Here is an 18,512-nt window from a genome sequence, read left to right as displayed (position 1 = left end):
AGTTTAGCAAATGAAACCTTGGATGATTAATTGATTAAATAATAAATATGCATATGTAAGGTATATTCTTTTCTTTAATGCACAAGAAATCCGTTATTTTAATATACTTATTAAAAGGTGAACTACATATAGCTACTTACGCTAATATAATCGATAAAAATACAGTCTAGTCTAGTCTAGTCTAGTCTAGTCTACACATACACAGCCATTCATTGAAAGAATCCTGGAAAATGATAGAATCGACTACTTCTACCATTTTTCTTGTCATTATCAATACTTGCAAGGCATCGGAGATGTATTACAAGTATTGAAGCGGCCAGGCCTACTGTGCAGCGTTATTGAATACAATTGAACAGAACTATGGAACGGCGACATCTCGTCAGCCGCTCCGTATCGTATGTGTAATAAATGTAAAGCAAAAACGTTGGGAGTGACTTTGCTAAGAAAGTTAATGTCACTCCGTTGGGGCTCCTCTTCTTCCTGGGATGGGACAAAGGTATTTATGGTATTAACCCCTCATGTCCTGGCTCGAAAGCCTAGGTTTAAGCGCCATTGCTCGCTCTAATCGATAAAAATACAGTCTATTACAAAACCATTCAATAACCGCTCTGTTGTATTTACTTAAAAAATGCACTTGTTGAATACAGTACCAACGTAATGCTGTCTCAAGAGATCGAATGCGCGACAATAAACAGGTTAAAACCCAAGTTAAAACCCCTTTCCAGTACATTCTGCATAAGTGATAACGCAACATATCAATATACTACAATGACTTTTATATTCTGGACGGAAATTTTAAAAGATATTTTATAAGTTTACGTTCGAAAACAAAATTCATATATTTTCGACTGTTCCGCAACCATGCGTCTCCATTACAACTTTTTTTCGAAAAAGTAAATTTTTCGTTCTTAGCGCAGTTTTGCGCAGACAGTGACGTATACCCCCAAAAACTAGACAAGATTTGGGGTCAGATGCAACACACCTGATCGTTCCGAACTGTTTCATTAAAAAGTACTAGATCAATGTAGCCTGAATTCATAATAAAAAAAATCAGTAAAAGTTACATTTTTTGAATGATCCTTAAAGACAACAAATGTAAGCTAAGATTAAGATTAAATGTTGTAATGCTGAGGTTAAATGTATCCCAAAACAATAACAAAATTCATGGATTTCAATATCAGCTATATGTTACACGCTGCGACATTGAAATTATGGTTTGAAATTATGATGATAAAAACAAATTATTCAGTACATATTTGTTCAACTTTGAAAAATTCCCCTGGACTCAATTTTGATTCAATTGACCTGAAAATTTGGATTTTTCTTAGTTAAAGTATTTATAATAAAGGAAAAATATCAAAGCAATGAAATTTTGAGATGAAATTTCGAGGTTTTGTCCGGCCTCCGGCCACTGTGCGTCGGGCCTAACTTCGGAAGTGGTGCGCTGTATAGCGGACCAGGTTTGCTATACAGCGCACCACTTCCGAAGTTAGGTCCGGCGCACGGATTTGGAGAAAAATCCAACTTCGCTAGTCGAAAACTCCGATTTTCAACTAAATTGAGAATAAGTCGATGTCGATTGATTCATCTGGACACACTTCAAGTACGCAGGAACGTCTCTAGGTCACTATTATTAGCAGATGTTTTACAGGGTCGGATTGACTGCTCCGCTATCCTAGAAGCTGTCAATCTAAACGTTCGTCCCAGAGGGCGCTTCGAAATAATTCTATGTTACGACTACCTTTTCGACGCACCAATTACGGCCTAAACAGTGCACTATTGGGCATTCAGCGAACTTTCAACAGGGTGGCATCAGTGTTTGATTTCAATTTAAGTCGTGAACATGTTCGTCCTAGCCTTTTCTCTTTTTTCTCTAGTTCGGATAACGATTAGTAACAAACTTTTCATGTTTTTTTTTGTACAAATGTATTTGTCTAGTTTAAGTTTTATTCAACCATTGGGACCATTATTGTCTGTTGGTGTTGTCAAATAGAATAAATAAAAATAAAGTGACGTTCTTGTGTGTGTCTGGCATGTGCAATTGAGCAAGAGATCAAAATAACGCTTTTGGGTTCAAAATTTACATTACATGTAATTAGTACAAGAAATTCTTACACATCTACTTCAAAGTGTCTTACTCTCCGCGGAGATCTTCCATTCAAATGCTTGTTCATTAGGCCTGTCCAGCTTTTCAAAAATGTTCTCTGATTCTCAAGTCCACCCCCATATTTTGATTGGCATCCCAAAAGAAGTAACTGGTCAAAATTTCAGCTAAATCCATTGAAATTAAGAGGTGCATCAAATCAATTTTGTGTTTTTCGACTATTTTTGAACTTCAAAAAATCATAACTACACTAAAACTTGTCAAAACTTAATTCTTTCGGCAGAAATTGAAAGCTATACTTGTTTGCTACAACTTCTCTGAACAACGTGTGCCAATAAAATTGAAGGAAACATGTGTAATTATTACATTTGTAATCCGAAAAACCTTAAAAAGTTGATTTTTTGATAGATTTTGTTCTGGAACACCCTAATATACGTAATAAGTTGGATTTTTCAAAACGGCATCATATTCTCCAATGTTTTTTGGTTATTTGCTTCTTTGACACCAATGCTGTAGGAGTTGAGCAAAAATTCCTAAAATTCGTGAAAGCCAAATGTGGCCTAAAAACTAGCTTTTCGGGTGCAATCACGCTTTGGCGCGCAAAAAGTGGCATCGCGTCAGCACTGATATGATAGCCAACACCTGTCATCATTACGCTTGTTTGTTATCACCCGTGATAGGGGGTAGCCAAGGCAAACTACAAGGAAGCAAAGCTACTACGTTCAGTACAATTTCGCGCCACAGCGTGATTGCCCCCAAAAAGCTAGTTTTTAGGCCACATTTGGCTTTCCCGAATTTTAATATTTTTTGCTCAACTCCTACAGCATTGGTGTCAAAGAAGCAAATAACCAAAAAACATGAGAGAATATGATGCCGTTTTAAAACATCAAACTTATTACGTATATTAGGGTGTTCCAGAACAAAATCTATCAAAAAATCAACTTTTTAAGGTTTTTCTGATTACAAATGTGATAATTACGCATGTTTCCTTCAATTTTATTGGCACACGTTGTTGGGAGAAGTTATAGCAAACAAGTATGGCTTTCAATTTCTGCCAAAAGAATTAAGTTTTGACAAGTTTTAGTTTAGTTATGATTTTTTGAAGTTCAAAAATAGTCGAAAAACACAAAATTGATTTGATGCACCTCTTAATTTTAATGGACTTGGCTGAAATTTTGACCAGTTACTTCTTTTGGGATGCCAATCAAAATATGGGGGTGGACTTGAGAATCAGAGAACATTTTTGAAAAGGTGGACAGGCCTATTGTTCATGTATGTAGAATTTGTTAAGAAAGATGCATCTGCCAAGAGCTGCCAAAACATTAACACCATGATGAAGTGTGTATAGCCAAAATGTATGAACAACAGCCCTTTTATTCGGATGTCGTTCGAAGATAGCGATAAATAATGAAAGTGCCATAAATATGAAATTGAGAGCTAAATAATGTTCATGTTCCAATACATTCATTTAGGCTATAACTAGCAGACCACTGTGATTTTGAAATTTTTGCCAGGTATTTTAAAATCTAGACCACTGTGCGACAATATGTATTGAGCTCAGCTCAAAGAAAGATTTCTTCGCTACACTGCGCTGTGATGACGTTTTCCGATCTAACCAATAAAATATTTTCTAGGGATCTCTTATACATTTCGGTTACCATTTGCCTCCATTTTCAATTTGACAGTTGCAAGAAATTAAAAATTAGCTACGAATCACTAATTCACCACCTCGATGTATAAAATAGTTAACCAGACCCCGACAGTTCTATGCAGAAAATTTGATGAAAAACGATAGGGTAAGAAATCAAGCTTTGAACTAGTCAAATTATAATCTTAATTTGAACCATTTCAAAATTCATTAAAACGACGTACTATTCAGGCAAATATTGTCCCGAAAAAGATGTTAAACAGCTTTCCGTAATATAACCTGATAACATGGGCTTTAAAAGCATTGAAAAAAGCGTTTTTGTCATGGAAAACAGGCAATTGAAAAATCACTGTGATTTCACCCATTTCCCCCGAGATAAAGCACATTTTCGGTGTACTCGTACAGATCATGCATTGTATCACACGCGATATGTGAACACGTCAAATGAAAGCTTATTTATCGTAGAATCGACCAACCGAATAATATTCCGCATTATTTGTCATAAAATTATCAAATTTAAGTGATTCTTACTTGGAGAATGTTATCTTAAGTTGAACCATTTGTAATCTAAATTTGAACTAGTAAACGGGGGTGAGCTTCTAGTGTTGGCCTGTAGATTGCGCTAGTGGTTGCTTTGTTTACTCTTGGGGGATGAAAAAATTCAAATTTAGTTTCCAAATTCCTAAAGAATTTCGAACATTCTGAGTTGAAATTCCACTGCCGAGTGAAAAATAGATATGAGAATTAGCAGATTCATGTGATTATTCATTGTTTAGCATGGAATTGGCTGTTTTGTGAGTTGCTCGAGCTGCTGCCGCCAGTAGTTCAAATTAAGATTAAAATTGGTTCAAATTATGATTACGATGGTTCAAATTAAGATTAAAATCATTGTTGATGAAAAATCAAATATTTCGATGAAATTCGGTGCAAATACAAACTTTTTACCATTTAACAGAAAGCTTATACCCGTGGCTTTCATGTATATACGATTTGCCGTAGTAAATTATTTCCATGTGGGAGAAAAAATCACCTAAAATTTGCACTGCTTCGGAAAGCCGCAATTTGGTTCAAATTTTGATTACCTACCCTAATAGCGATTAACCCCTGAAGAAGGCCAAAAAAGTGGTCGAAACGTTGGGTAAAATTAAATAGTATCGTTTGATTTCCGCAAGACTGCTTAGCCGTTTCCGTAGCATAGTTAAATAAATAGTTCTAGTCCGACATTTGAGGCCAACCTTGACGAGATGAAAATCGTCATTTTCGCACTGGACATTAAAAAATGTTCCTATCTGTCATACACGGAGAAAGAAAATCTCTCAAAGCATGGGTTGTGTTATAAGCTAGGGGCAGGGCAAGATTTAAAAATTAAGAGTTATATATTTTCAACCACAGCCAATAAAAATGTCAATAAATGAGTAAATAAGTACCATATTTTGTGGATTAAAGCAAGCATCTAGATAGCATTTTAGGAGCCCATAAATCAACCAAATACTAGAATAACACTTTTTTTGATAACCGGAAAATCCATTTTTATTCCCTGTTATCCGTCGTTAACTGCGACTAACCACTGCTCGATTAACAGTGGTGGGAGTTGTTTATCAACGGATAATTGCTGATTTTTGTGGAGCCTCGTAGCCGTGCGGTTGGGGTCACCAAGCTACTAATCGCACCATGCTGTGGGGTGAGGGTTCGATTCCCGATTCCCGATTCGGTGTCCGTGTCTTTTTCTTTTTATTAGCAAGGAAGTACACCATTCCCCCTTGCCTCGAAAGCGTTTTTAGTGGAATACAGCCATAGTGCTACAAAAGTTCTAACTGAATATTGAAATAATTTCCATCAATAATAACGAATTACCAACAGAACTCTAAGTTTATTTATCTCGATGAGATTCCTGCCAGTAAACTGCCGCCAGATTTCTTATAGATATGTTGTTTTTATGAAATACAGGGTGCGGCAGGAAAAAAGGCGAAAAGTTCAAGGCACTATTACACGCTAAATATGGGATATATATCAATAAATTATCTTAAATTCGATGAACAACCAGACCATACTGATCCAGAGCCATGTAGTTTCACATACTATGTAGATGAAATAAGTGCATATATTCAGAAAACTAGCCTATTAGAGATCATGGAACGTTAAACATAGGTTTGTTAACGTCAAATGGACGAAAATGAGGTTTGAAGTTGAAAACACTTTCGCATTTTTTCCTGCCGCATACTGTAGAACACACCTAGATAAATCACGTCACTCTACTAAAAAAGTTACGGAGAATTTTTTTAAGTCACTCAGTTCGCAGGTAAAAACAAGCCAAATTATAGAACATATTTTTAATTAAAAAAAATTCAGGCAGGTTTCCATTGTGATTCATTGGTTGAAATAATGATGAAAATTTGGATGAAGTCTTGATATATTCTTTGCTGAGAATTTAGCTTAGCTTAGCTTTGACTGACTGCATACAGGGGATAGACAAAATGATCGGGACAGGCAAAATATTCCCTTCTCATAAAATATTCAAATAGCTGTAACTTTTCGAAAAGTGTATCAAATATTCTCAAATTTTTACTGTAAGTGGATCAACTAGTTGTGTATCAGTGGTCAAAATTTGGAAAAACTCGGGCTCTTCTGCACGAAGTTATAAAGATTTCAGAATATATATAGGTATATTTATCCGATAGCCAACTTTGAGCAGTTATATCTCCGGATTCAATGAACCGAACGCAATGAAATTTTGACCATTTATGACTTATATAATGAGCTTTGAAAAACTTTTGATTTAACTTAAAATTCTTAACACGGAAGAAAATTATAACGATTAGATTATTTTTTTTAATAAAACGCCAAATTTTCTTAAATTTCAACATCGTTTCAAAATTCAAGATGTTAATTATAGTTTATTTGTATTCCCTCTAATTGTCTTGAATATAAATATGTTTTGAAAGAAAGTAACAACATAGCCGGCAATTCATTGAAAAAATTATGGGATGCATATTAAAAATAGACCAATTTACTAAAAAATCATAAAATAAATGAAATTGCTATAACTTTTTCTCTTGTTAATAATTTCAAGTTATGTCAAATGTTTTTCAGAGCACATTATATAAGTCATAAATGGTCAAAATTTCATTGCATTTGGTTCATTGAATCCGGAGATATAACAGCTCAAAGTTGGCTATCGGATAAATGTACCTTTTTCTAGAATCTTTATAACTTCGTGCATAATAGCTCGATCTTCCCCAAATTCTGTCCACTGATACACAACAAGTTGAGGAACTTACAGTAAAAAATTGAGAATATTGGATGCACTTTTCGGAAAGATACAGCTATTTGAATATTTTTTGAGGTGGGAAAATTTTGCCTCTCCCTATTATTTTGTCTATCCCCTGTATATCATAATATAAATTTAATGGTATAAGCATTTTCTAATTTTCTAATTATACTTGGGCTAATGGGCTTATGGATACTTCAATAGATTTTCTGTGTGTTTGAGGGATTTTTTTTTTCAAAAACATCGGCATATCAATGCTTGGAAAATATTATGATGATAAAATTATCTTACTAGGTTGACATTGAAGAAACATGTTTTAGTCGTTTGTAACAAAAAATTTTCGCTTTTAGCTCTCTGGACGCCTGTCAGAATGCCGATCCACAGTCAAAAACAGTACCGTTTTGGAACTATTTCATCTTAAAGTACCAATTCTTCATTCTATATTTCCTGGCCGGTTTGAAGAAGATGTGCCCTGAATGGCTCTCCGGCTATGCCATGACTAATTTGAGCTACCATTGGGTATTTCTTCCATTCAGGTATGTTAGGTCTTCGACTATTCGTAATTGGTTGATCATAACAAATCTGGTTTTCGTTCTAGATTGCTGATTGGTCCGCAGCTTACTGATCTGCTGATAATTCACTGGTTCGGTTGCATCTTCGACACTTCGGTCGTGTTTTTCCTGGTGTATGCCCCGACTCGTAAAGTAGCTACACTTTTTGCATGTGCATTCCATCTGATGAACTCGCGACTGTTTCATATCGGAATGTTTCCTTGGGTATGTCTAACGCAACTTCCTCTGTACTACAGCGTCAGTTGGCCTCGGTTGGTATGGAAAAAGTTATCTTGCGGCAGCAGTGGTAAAAGTGACGATAAGCCAAAGAAAATATCGAAAAACGACAAACAGAAAAGTGTATCTGTCCCGTCCAGTCGTAAGAAGTTTACCACGACAGCCATGCTTTTCTACTGCGGATTACAACTCTTCCTACCATATTCTCACTTCATTACCAAGGGGTACAATAACTGGACTAATGGATTGTACGGATATTCCTGGGATATGATGGTACACGCTTGGGATACCGTACTTACATCCATTAAAGTGGTAGACAACCACCAGAACCATACCCTCTACCTACTGCCCTATGCCTTTGTGGACAATGATCGATGGACCAAGCATGCTGATATGGCTCATCAGTTCGCTCACTGCATAGACCGAAACATTCGCGCAGAGTACAGAGAGGATCACCGGCCATTCACTAACTTCTCCGTTTACTTCGACATATGGTGTAGTATGAATGGTCGCTTTCTACAGCGTATCTTCAATCCTGAAGTGGACATATTGACTGCTAGGTGGTCCCCTTTTGAACCAGTTGATTGGCTACTACCTCTACTTCACGAACTCACTGAGATGCGTTCGATGATTGACAAAATGACCCACGAGGTACACTCATGGAGTAACACCTCCGATGTTCTGTTTGTTGCTGATTTTCCTGGTTTGACCCTAGATAACTACATAGTTCCCGATATGGACAACGTAACATTAACCATACTGGAAGGAAGTGTGAAATATTGGCATTCAACTGACACCAAGACAAAACATCTCCGAAAAGGTCAAAGCCTTCCAAATATCCCACCAATGTTCCACCATGTGATAACCACAAGCGCATCGCCCTCATCCATGCTCTACACGTACGTGAACAAAACGATGAAGGCTGCTCCCACCGAGGACGAACTGGCCGAGCGAAGACAATCGAAACCGATTCTTCCGTTGTGGAAAGAGTTCAACGGTAGGCTCGAAAACTACGTGAGATTCTTTCAACACGTGGGTAATTCGTTGCTGTATGAAATATATGGGGTTCCAATGCCCCGGAGAGTGAGAATTTCTCCGGATGAAACCACATGGACGGCAGAGTAAAATAAAATTGATTACAACCAAAAAGGGGGGTTCGATTTAATGAAAGAAATTTTCTTCAAGCTGAAATACATAGCAACATAAACATTTTTGTTTTAGGCATATGTTCCACAGACAAACAGATATAACAATGGCAAAATTACCATTGCACAATGGTCCACGAACCAGATTCACGTGGAAAGATGCATGCAGCGCTTTCAAATGATTTTTTAGACAAATATGGTCTTCTTTAAAGTTGTTCCTAAATATAAGGCTCGCTTTTCAATATACATGAAAATTAGGGTGATCCATATCTTCAAAGAAATTGGGAATCAAATTTCTTTATTTGCAAGAATAACTATATACATTCTTCGGAACAGTTGTAGATCTATCAATTTTGAGCAAGTTTGCCGAAGACACTTTTTATGTTGCTTTAAAATTGACCGATGTAGAAGTATTTTTCTGAATAAGCTTAGGGTGGTTCAAGAAAACCCGGTTTTCTGACGTTAATTTTTTCAGTTTCGATTTTTCATCAAAGTCGCCCAAGAAAGACTTGTAGAGCATTTAAAGATGCGTTATCTCTTTTGGTTCAAAAATTACAGGCATTACTCTAAAAAAATATAGTTTTTTAAAAGGTGTTATGACGGGTTGGGGCAAACATAAAAAATATATTTTGCCCGCATTCAAAAGAAGAAATGTTGTTATAAAACATATAAAAAAATTAGAGAGGTGTTATTTTTGTAACTCAAATGAAAAATACTTGAAAAGTGCCTATTTTTTCTAGAAAATCATCAATATCTTTTGAACGGAATGACGTAGCAACATTCTCAGCACACGAAAATGTGCGTTTTTTAAAGCTCTAAAACTGGTTCTTAGACAACTTTGATGAGAAATTTGAAACAAAAAAGATAAAGGGTTTAAACTGTTTTGACCAAATTTGGAGCATTTTCCCATAGTTTTCATAGGGTGACGCTAGAACAAATCGTTTTATTGCTTTATCTTTTTTCTTTCAAACTTCTCGTTAAAGTCGCCTAAGAACCACTTTTAGAGCTTCCAAAAACGCGCATTTCCGTGCGCTGAGAATATTTCTACGTCATTCCGTTCAAAAGATATTGATGATTTTCTAGAAAAAATAGGTACTTTTCAAGTATTTGTTTCGTGGCGTTACCCATTTATGAAAGATGAATAAAGGTCGTTTGAGTCATGATTGAGTCATTTTATGTAAACATTGATCGGCGTCGTGTTCATTTCTCTCCAAAAGTGAGACGTTATGTAGAAACAGCAGCGCCGCCATGACACATGCGAGCACAGTCCGAACTACACTGCATTTTCAAAATGACCGTAAAATTGTGCGACGATTGCGATTTGAGTAGTATGTCTGTTTGTCTGTGGTATTTACTCATCCGATGCAAAAGGTTTCAGCTTCAGCTCTTCCTGTCGCGATGTTCTGTCATTCACCATAACTGCTCGGTTTGCTTTCATATGTTTATAGGTCTCTTGGTTGATTATATTCGCCGGAGATCCGGAGTCCACTAGCATTTTCGCTCGAACTCCTCCCAGATCAAGCAACAGAGCCTCGTCAAGTTCTTCTCCTGTACGTACAAAGAAAACTCCATCTCGTTTATCCAGCGGTGACACGATAGCGTGAACTCTAGCCTTTTTCTCCGGAATCGTGGAAGGTCCTGGCTCGTATCTTCGTTTCCTACAACATACGGCAAAATGTCCTACAGATCCGCAAGAGTGACAAGCTACATTTCGTGCTGGACATTTATCGAGATCCTTCGCTACGTGGCCGGCTTTGTTGCAGTTGTAGCATTTTCGGGTGTTTGAAATCGATGTCCTCTGCTTGCTGACAAACTTATCGTTGATCTTCTGTACCGTTCATTCCAGGTTAGACAATCCAGATGTCGACGGTTTCGCGTATTCTTTTGTCTGCTTTTGAACTTCCTCCAGAGTTTTGCCCAGAACGGTTGTTTCATGTAAGTTGAGATCTTCAGTCAACAACTTTTTCCTCAGCTCCGGTGAGATGCAGCCTTCTATGATCTGGTCCACGATCGCATCGTCCACGTCACTAAATTGACATCGGTTTGCCTGATCTTTGAGGTGGAACACGAATTCTTCAAAGGGTTCCTGGCTTCCTGCTTTATAGCACGGAAAAGATGACGCTCAAATCGTTTGTTGAGTTGTGGTGCGAAATACGCGTCCAGTGACGCAATGGCCGACTCATACCGAGACTCATACTGCAAAGCCACAAACTCATCGCCAGTATCGGATGTCGGTTGGCGGCACTCCCATTTCGTGATTTAATCGAAAACGATTGTAGCTCCATCGCCCCCAAAACAAGCAGTAGATCATATTTTTCTTCGTCAGCTTTAACCTTGTTAACGCGCAAGAATCGCTCCAGAGCTTTTTTCCATTTTATCCAGTTGTTTCTCGGATCATCTCCCCGCTTTGAACAGAAAAAAAACAAATATTTTAGTGCTAAATCAAGATAGACTTTACCGATCCTTGTTGTACCAATGAAAAATACTATTTGTTTTGGTCTAGTTAACACTCTGAAGCACAGAGCTTTTTTTATATATAAATATAAACACGAAAAAGCGCAATTTATTCAAACTATTCCCATTCCAGTTTAGATTCTAGTACGACGCTACATTTATTTTCATTCCAGCACGAAGCTCTTTTCGGCACGAAGCCTCCTCCGTCGGCACGAAACTCAATAACCTTCAACAGCCTTTGTCGATCGCTGAACGTTTGTAAAAATCAACTAGGTGAAACAATCGATTCCTTCTTTCTTCTCCGCACCACACCTTTTCACATCCGCCATGTTTGCGCTTTCGAGCCAACCAGATGAATGCCCATCCTGCCTTCACCGTTGAAATATTCGTTTTCCATTAAGCTGATGTAATGATATGATTATATTATATATATTATATTAAAACTGTTCCTTCTTTTCCCGAATAAAAAATACAGTAGAAAAACCGAACGTTGTATTGTAACAGTACTGTTTAGAACCATATTTTTACAATAGACACCACTGTAAAAATAAAAATACAAAAACAATAAAATGTAATGTAAAAAACCATACCGTGAATATTTACAATTTTTACAATATATTATACAGGTTGTTAAGTATTGTAACAATATAAAAAAATATTTTTCTCCATATATATATTTTTGCAAAACCATACATTTTATTGTTAATGAATTGTTCTAAATTCTGATACGTGGGTTTAAATATACCGTACATTGTATGGTACATGAATGGTTTCGAACAATAAAATGTACCGTAAATAAATTGTTTATAATTGTAATTTCATCACAGGTTATACATTTAATCAAATGGTTTTGGAATGGTTTTCTTTTGTTATGTTGTATTATTATGCGCTTTGGGAATTCTCCACAGCGTTTTGGATAACCCTTCATATATAGGATCGCCCACGTCTAAGTCTGAGTAGTCTCTGATTGCATTAACAGTTGAAGCTTAGGCTCCCATGCCCCACCAGCCAGATAACCGGGTTTTGCAAACTAAGCATTATTTGTGGCAACACTTTAAGCGACATGATGGAACTTTGCCGAGCGCGCTAAGTGTTATTAGACCACTAATGTAGTTGCATGAAGTGGGCGACGAGGTACATAAGTATCATTACAGCGTGCTTCATCGTTATTGCAATATTGAGGCTCCAGTTTGACTAAAGTTTGAAATACATAACAACTCATAAGAAAACTGTCAAGTTCTATTCAAATATAAGTTGGGTTAAAAAGCGAACCCGCAGACGAACCTATATTAGAAGTCATTTTAATGTACAGTCCAGTTTATATGTTAATGATGGCTCTACGTCAAAGATAAAGTTTGTCAATCGCATTTGATTCGATTGTGGTCGAAGGCAAGTTCACATGAGAGAAGAGGAGAAAACTCCCCTAAAAGCAAATACCGAAAGAATAGTGTTGAACTCATCCACTGATTTACGGTAATCTGACCTGCACCTTTCCGAGTTGGCCTACGTTCGTATTTCTCTCATCGCACTCTACACACCTAGCCCGCCATATCTCTTCCCGGATAAAAACTAACCATAGGGTGTTTGGTGAGAACCATTCCTGCACCATACAGTGTACCAGCTACAATAATGTATATTGTAATGAAATGGTTCGCTAAAAGCTTCGCACATTGTAGCTACTATACATTTACATTCGATTTTTATGTAACAATTTATTATACTGTTTTTCTTACGTTTGAGCCATTCACTTTTCCGAAACATTATTTTTCCGTACATTTTTAATTATTTATTCAGTTTTAGATTTTTTCCGTGCTTTGTTTTGTTGATGTTTGTGACTTTTTTGATGCAAATGAAAGGAAAGAAAAAAAGGGAATAAGTTGAAACATCAATTCAAAGTCAATAAAATGTAAAAAAAAAAAAAAAAGGTAAACCAGAACTGCAGATCTAAGAGATATGGTGGGCTAGGTATGTAAAGTGCGTTGAGAGGAATACGATTGACGAACTTTATCTTTGACGTAGCCTTCTTTAACATATGGACTGGACTGAATACTGAAAGAAATTCTAATTTAGGTTCGTTTGTGGGTTCGCTTTTTACCTAACTTATACTTAAATCGAACTTGATAGTTTTCTCATGAGTTGTTATATATTTCCCCGTGTATTTCAAACTTTGATCAAACTGGAGCCTCAATATTGCAATAACGGTTAAGCACGCTGTAATGATACTTATGTACCTCGTCACCCACTTCATTCAACTACATTAGTGGTCTAATAATACTTAGCGGCGCTCGGCATAGTTCCATCATGCCGCTCAAAGTGTTGCCACAAATAATGCTTAGTTTGCGAAACCCGGTTATCTGGCTGGTGGGGCATGGGAGCCTAAGCTTCAACTGTTAATGCAATCAGAGACTACTCAGACCTCGACTCAGACTTAGACGTGGCCAATCCAATATATGAAGGGTTTTCCAAAACGCTCTGGAGAATTCCCAAAGCGCATTCTCATAATGCTAGTAAACCTAAGATGCCATTAACAGGAGGAAAATGACAAGATAATATGACATTATATAATTTATGTAATGTAAAACAATACAACATTAAAAAAGAGAACCATTCCAAAACCATTTGATTAAATGTATAACCAGTAGTAAAATTACAATTAAAAACAATTTATTAACAGTACATTTTATTGTTTGAAACCATACGTGTACCATACAATGTACGGTTTATTAAAACCCACGTATCAGAATTTATAACAATTCATTTACAATATAATGTATGGTTTTGCAAAAAAATATATATGGAGAAAAATATTTTTTTATATTGTTACGATACTTAACAACCCGTATAGTATATTGTAAAAATTTTATTTACAATTAACTGTATGGGTGTCTACATTACATTTTATTGTTTTTGTATTTTTATTTTTACAGTGATGTCTACTGTAGAAATATGGTTTTAAATAGTACTGTTACAATACAACGTTCGGTTTTTCTACTGTATTTTTTATTCGGGTTGGACCCCTGCTTGGACCTGCAGTTCTTAGGACATCTGGTTTATCACTGATTTAAACATGTTATTGACAAGGATGTTTTCGATCATCTGGCAATCATCTGACTCATTTGTCTATAACTCAGTTCAGAAGCCTAATATTGAAATGAGATGTTCGTCAAACTTGTAGATATCTGAGTGTCGCGGACTGACTCAATATGCTCTCTCAGCGGGAGCCAAACATTGAAGATAGAGGTTATGTTAAACCTTGTTGTACCTGTTTGCTTGATTGAAGAGTATTGTTAGTGTGTGTTGGCTAGCTTGAGAAATAAAACCGTTTCTATCCGCAGCACCTAGGTAGATATGTGTTTTTCCTATAATGGGGTACGTTCGGTGTAGTACTAGAATTGAAGTAATGAGCTGAATTTTTGTATGGTGAGAAGGTCAATTCTCTGTTTCTGCAAAGAAATGGTTCAAAAAGCGTGGGTATTGTGATTCTTTGTCTAATTTAATGCTGTTTGAGCAAAACTTTGGATAACTATGTTGTTTATGTTGCAAGAAATGGAGAAAACAACAACACGGTTACTCAAAGTTTTTCTCAAACAGCATTAAATTAGGCAAGAAATCATAATACCCACGCTTTTTGAACCATTTCATTGCAGAAACGGAGAATTGGCCTTCTCACCATACTAAAATTCAGCTCATTACTACAAATCTAGTACTTCACCGATCTGTCCTATTATCACCAAGGACGCCATATTCTAACTTTTATATTTACGGCGTAAAAGTGTTTTTTGATCGTTTAGTATGAGTAGGTGGTACTAGCTCTCTCACGCCGCATATATGAGATTTAGGATATGGTGTCCTTGGTGATAATTGTAGGAAAACCACTTATCTACAAGTTTGTCGAACATCTCATTTCAATATTATGCTTCTGAACTGAGTTATGGATAAATGAGTCAAATGATTGCCAGGTGATCGAAAGCATCCTTGGTTATTGACTCAAAATTGATGTTTCAACTTATTCACTTTTTTCTCTTTCCTTTCCTTTGCAGCAAAAAAGTCACAAACATTAACAAAACAAAGCACGGAAAAAATCTTAAACGAATATTAATAATTAAAAATTCACGGAAAAATAATGTTTCGGAAAAGTGAATGGTTCAAACGTAAGAAAAACAGTATGATATATTGTTACATAAAAATCCAATGTAAATGTATAGTATAGCGAACCATTTCATTACAATACTCTTTATTGTAGCTGGTACACTGTATGGTGCAGAAATGGTTTTCACCAAACACTCTATGGTTAGTTTTCATCCGGGTTTGCACGCAATTCTTACCAACTAACACCCTCGAAGCCATTGCAAATTGTCCGTTTTCTCGACGAAGTTTGTTTTACTGCACTGCCATAGTGCCGCCTGAAAGTGAGAGTGGGAGCATAGACTAATTTCAAGACCTCGATGTACCAAAGAAAACGATCAAAATTTCGGTGACCAGTCCGGTACCCAATAAATATTCATAACCGTGTATTTTTTTCCGTGTAAATTGCCTTTTGTGTAAATTTTATTTAGCGTGTTACACTGATCTGACAGCTCTGACAGTAAGGGACTAAACATAAATTACGTAAAGTGAGTACCGAGGATTGTTCACAATCTGCGAACTTGACTGCGGAAAAAATTGCGACCATGACGCCGCTGGTGGGAGTGTATGGTGTATGGTGAGAGTGCGCGTCCAAAGGATTTGTGTGGATTTGCTGTTGTTGATATTCTTCTTTACGACTTCGCACACGCGCACTCCCACTCTCACGCTTAACTATAACGGCGCCCTTAGACGAACTAAATATCTGACTACCGAGCGTGCCATGAGCAGCCAAATTTTGACCAATATTTGCTAAAATGGTGCCGTTATGCTCAAGTTTCTATAGCTTAAAATTGCCACGTGGGCATGGACTTTCCATATTCTGGCCGATGAGGCTGTACGGTACTAGAAACATATTTTGGCCGAACAGGTCACCGTGCCGCTTATGAGAAATAGTCGATACTTTTGACGGTTCTCGTTTGTTTTGGTTTTAAGTCGCGCAAGCCCAAGGAGAATACATTTGTATTCTCCTTGGCGCAAGCCGACGAAATCTCGAAGCATCTGGCAGAATCCAAACAACAATCACCGTGGTGATTTGATTTTCTCGTTTTTTGGTGCAAAAACTGTGAATAAAGTTCAAGTTTAGTGTAAATTTCAACCAACATCCGCTCCTCAACATGTCCACAGACGAAGGAAAGTTCGATCAGGTGTTGTTTACCCTGGCAGAGCAACATCCGGGCGGTGTTCCAGACGTAAGTACTTATCGATTGGTTAACCTCAATTACGCCTAGACGATTTGCTGAATCACAAAAATTGGTTCCAGCTTCTCGCAACAATCGCCGGGTTCCTGAACCGGAAGACAGACTTCTTTACCGGAGGGGACAAGGGCGACTGGGAAAAGCTAGTGCTGAAGATTTTCCGAAAGGAAGCGGAGATTGCCCAGGATGTGGCCCGTAAGAAGCGCGAAGAACGGGAAGCGGCCGAACGCCGACGGGCGGAGGCTCGCAGGAAGAAGGAAGAGGAAGAACGGCTTCAGCAGGAACAACAGTCGGCAGCCATCACGGAGCTCACCGATGCCGAGGCAGAGAAAATGCAGCAGGAAATCGCTGCCGAAAAGTAAGGGGGTGTTTGGTTTTGCGGTTTCCTTGGTAACAAAGCATATAACGGTTATTAATTTTGTATCTAGGAGCAACGAATCTAAACCGGAAACGGCGGCCACACCAGACGCAGAGGAGAAAAAGGACGATGATGAGGAACCAGAAGACAAGGGGAAATTGAAACCCAATCATGGAAACGGGTGCGATCTGGAAAAGTACTCCTGGACTCAGACGCTTCAGGAGCTGGAACTCCGCGTGCCGTTCGATGTCAAGTTCACTCTTAAAGCCAAGGACGTCGTCGTAAATATCCAACGGAAGTCGCTCAAGGTTGGCCTGAAGGGCCACCCGCCGGTCATCGACGGTGAACTGCATGCAGAAGTTAAAATGGAAGAATCCCTGTGGCATCTGGATAAAAACACCGTTGTGGTCACACTGGACAAGATCAATCAGATGAACTGGTGGAACAGGCTGGTGGAGACCGATCCCCAGATCAACACGCGTAAGATCAATCCGGAATCATCCAAGCTGTCCGATTTGGATGGACAGACGCGGGGCATGGTCGAGAAGATGATGTTCGATCAACGGCAGAAGGAGATGGGACTGCCAACCAGTGATGAACAGAAGAAGCAGGATGTGCTGAAAAAGTGAGTCAAACGATGTGAATAACCCACTAAAGGGCTGTATTTAATTTTCCAATTTTTTTTCCAGGTTCATGGAACAGCATCCGGAAATGGACTTCTCCAAATGTAAGTTTACTTAGGCTTAATTCTACGGATTCAGATTTGTACAGAAACAAACGTGTTCGATGTTAAGTTAGACTTTATTTCACTTGAAGTGGGAGAATTTGTACGCTTCGTCGCTTCAAATGATTTTCATTAAGGTATTTTATTCAATAATTCTTATTTGAATACATATTGCATTCTAACGATTTGAGAATAAAATACAATTTCAACATCATATATACAACATGCATTATTTATTGCTATTTTTTTTATCCGAAACAATCCAAATCATGAAATTGTTAGAAACTGAAATAGGTATTCTTAGTACAATCATATGGTGGTAAAATTTTTATAAATACCATTTTTTTGTTGGCCACCGGATGAGTACAAATCGTAGCAATATACCTACGAATGGAAAATGGTCAATTGGAAAATAAGCAATTAGTTGATAACTGTGGAGATGCTCATATAAAACAAGCTGACGCCAACATGAATATGAATTGTGTTACAATTGAACCGCATGTCAGTACCGTCTGTAGTTTCGACGATTTTTAATAAGTCTTTTTAGGGTAACTGGTTATTATCGGCAGTGTTGTTCTCTTCGTTATGCGGTGTTTTTCATCGGTCAAATTGTCTGAAACTTGGTCGTATAGCTCAGCTTGGTTGGGAAAGATTTGAGGCCAACGTTGAATTCAACAGGTTTCAAAAAGCCTTCCATAACGA

At 37.4% G+C, this 18,512-nt stretch overlaps 2 protein-coding genes across 2 annotated transcripts; both read left to right on the top strand.

The window, feature by feature from the left end:
• Positions 1 to 6,417: 6,417 nt before the first annotated feature.
• On the top strand, positions 6,418 to 8,952 carry LOC134287359 (vitamin K-dependent gamma-carboxylase-like). The gene is made up of 2 exons (XM_062849089.1): positions 6,418 to 7,556; positions 7,619 to 8,952. The coding sequence occupies exons 1-2, from the start codon at positions 7,486 to 7,488 to the stop codon at positions 8,931 to 8,933; spliced, it is 1,386 nt and encodes a 461-aa protein (XP_062705073.1). The 5' UTR covers positions 6,418 to 7,485; the 3' UTR covers positions 8,934 to 8,952.
• Positions 8,953 to 16,503: 7,551 nt separating this feature from the next.
• Positions 16,504 to 17,950, top strand: LOC134287358 (nuclear migration protein nudC-like). The gene is made up of 4 exons (XM_062849088.1): positions 16,504 to 16,722; positions 16,794 to 17,086; positions 17,157 to 17,711; positions 17,776 to 17,950. The coding sequence occupies exons 1-4, from the start codon at positions 16,648 to 16,650 to the stop codon at positions 17,825 to 17,827; spliced, it is 975 nt and encodes a 324-aa protein (XP_062705072.1). The 5' UTR covers positions 16,504 to 16,647; the 3' UTR covers positions 17,828 to 17,950.
• Positions 17,951 to 18,512: the final 562 nt, after the last annotated feature.

This window comes from Aedes albopictus, chromosome 2 (assembly GCF_035046485.1).
Source record: "Aedes albopictus strain Foshan chromosome 2, AalbF5, whole genome shotgun sequence".
Classification (NCBI taxonomy): Eukaryota; Metazoa; Arthropoda; class Insecta; order Diptera; family Culicidae; genus Aedes; species Aedes albopictus.
Note: the sequence above shows the minus strand (reverse complement) of the source record. Positions and strands in the feature narration are given on the sequence as shown.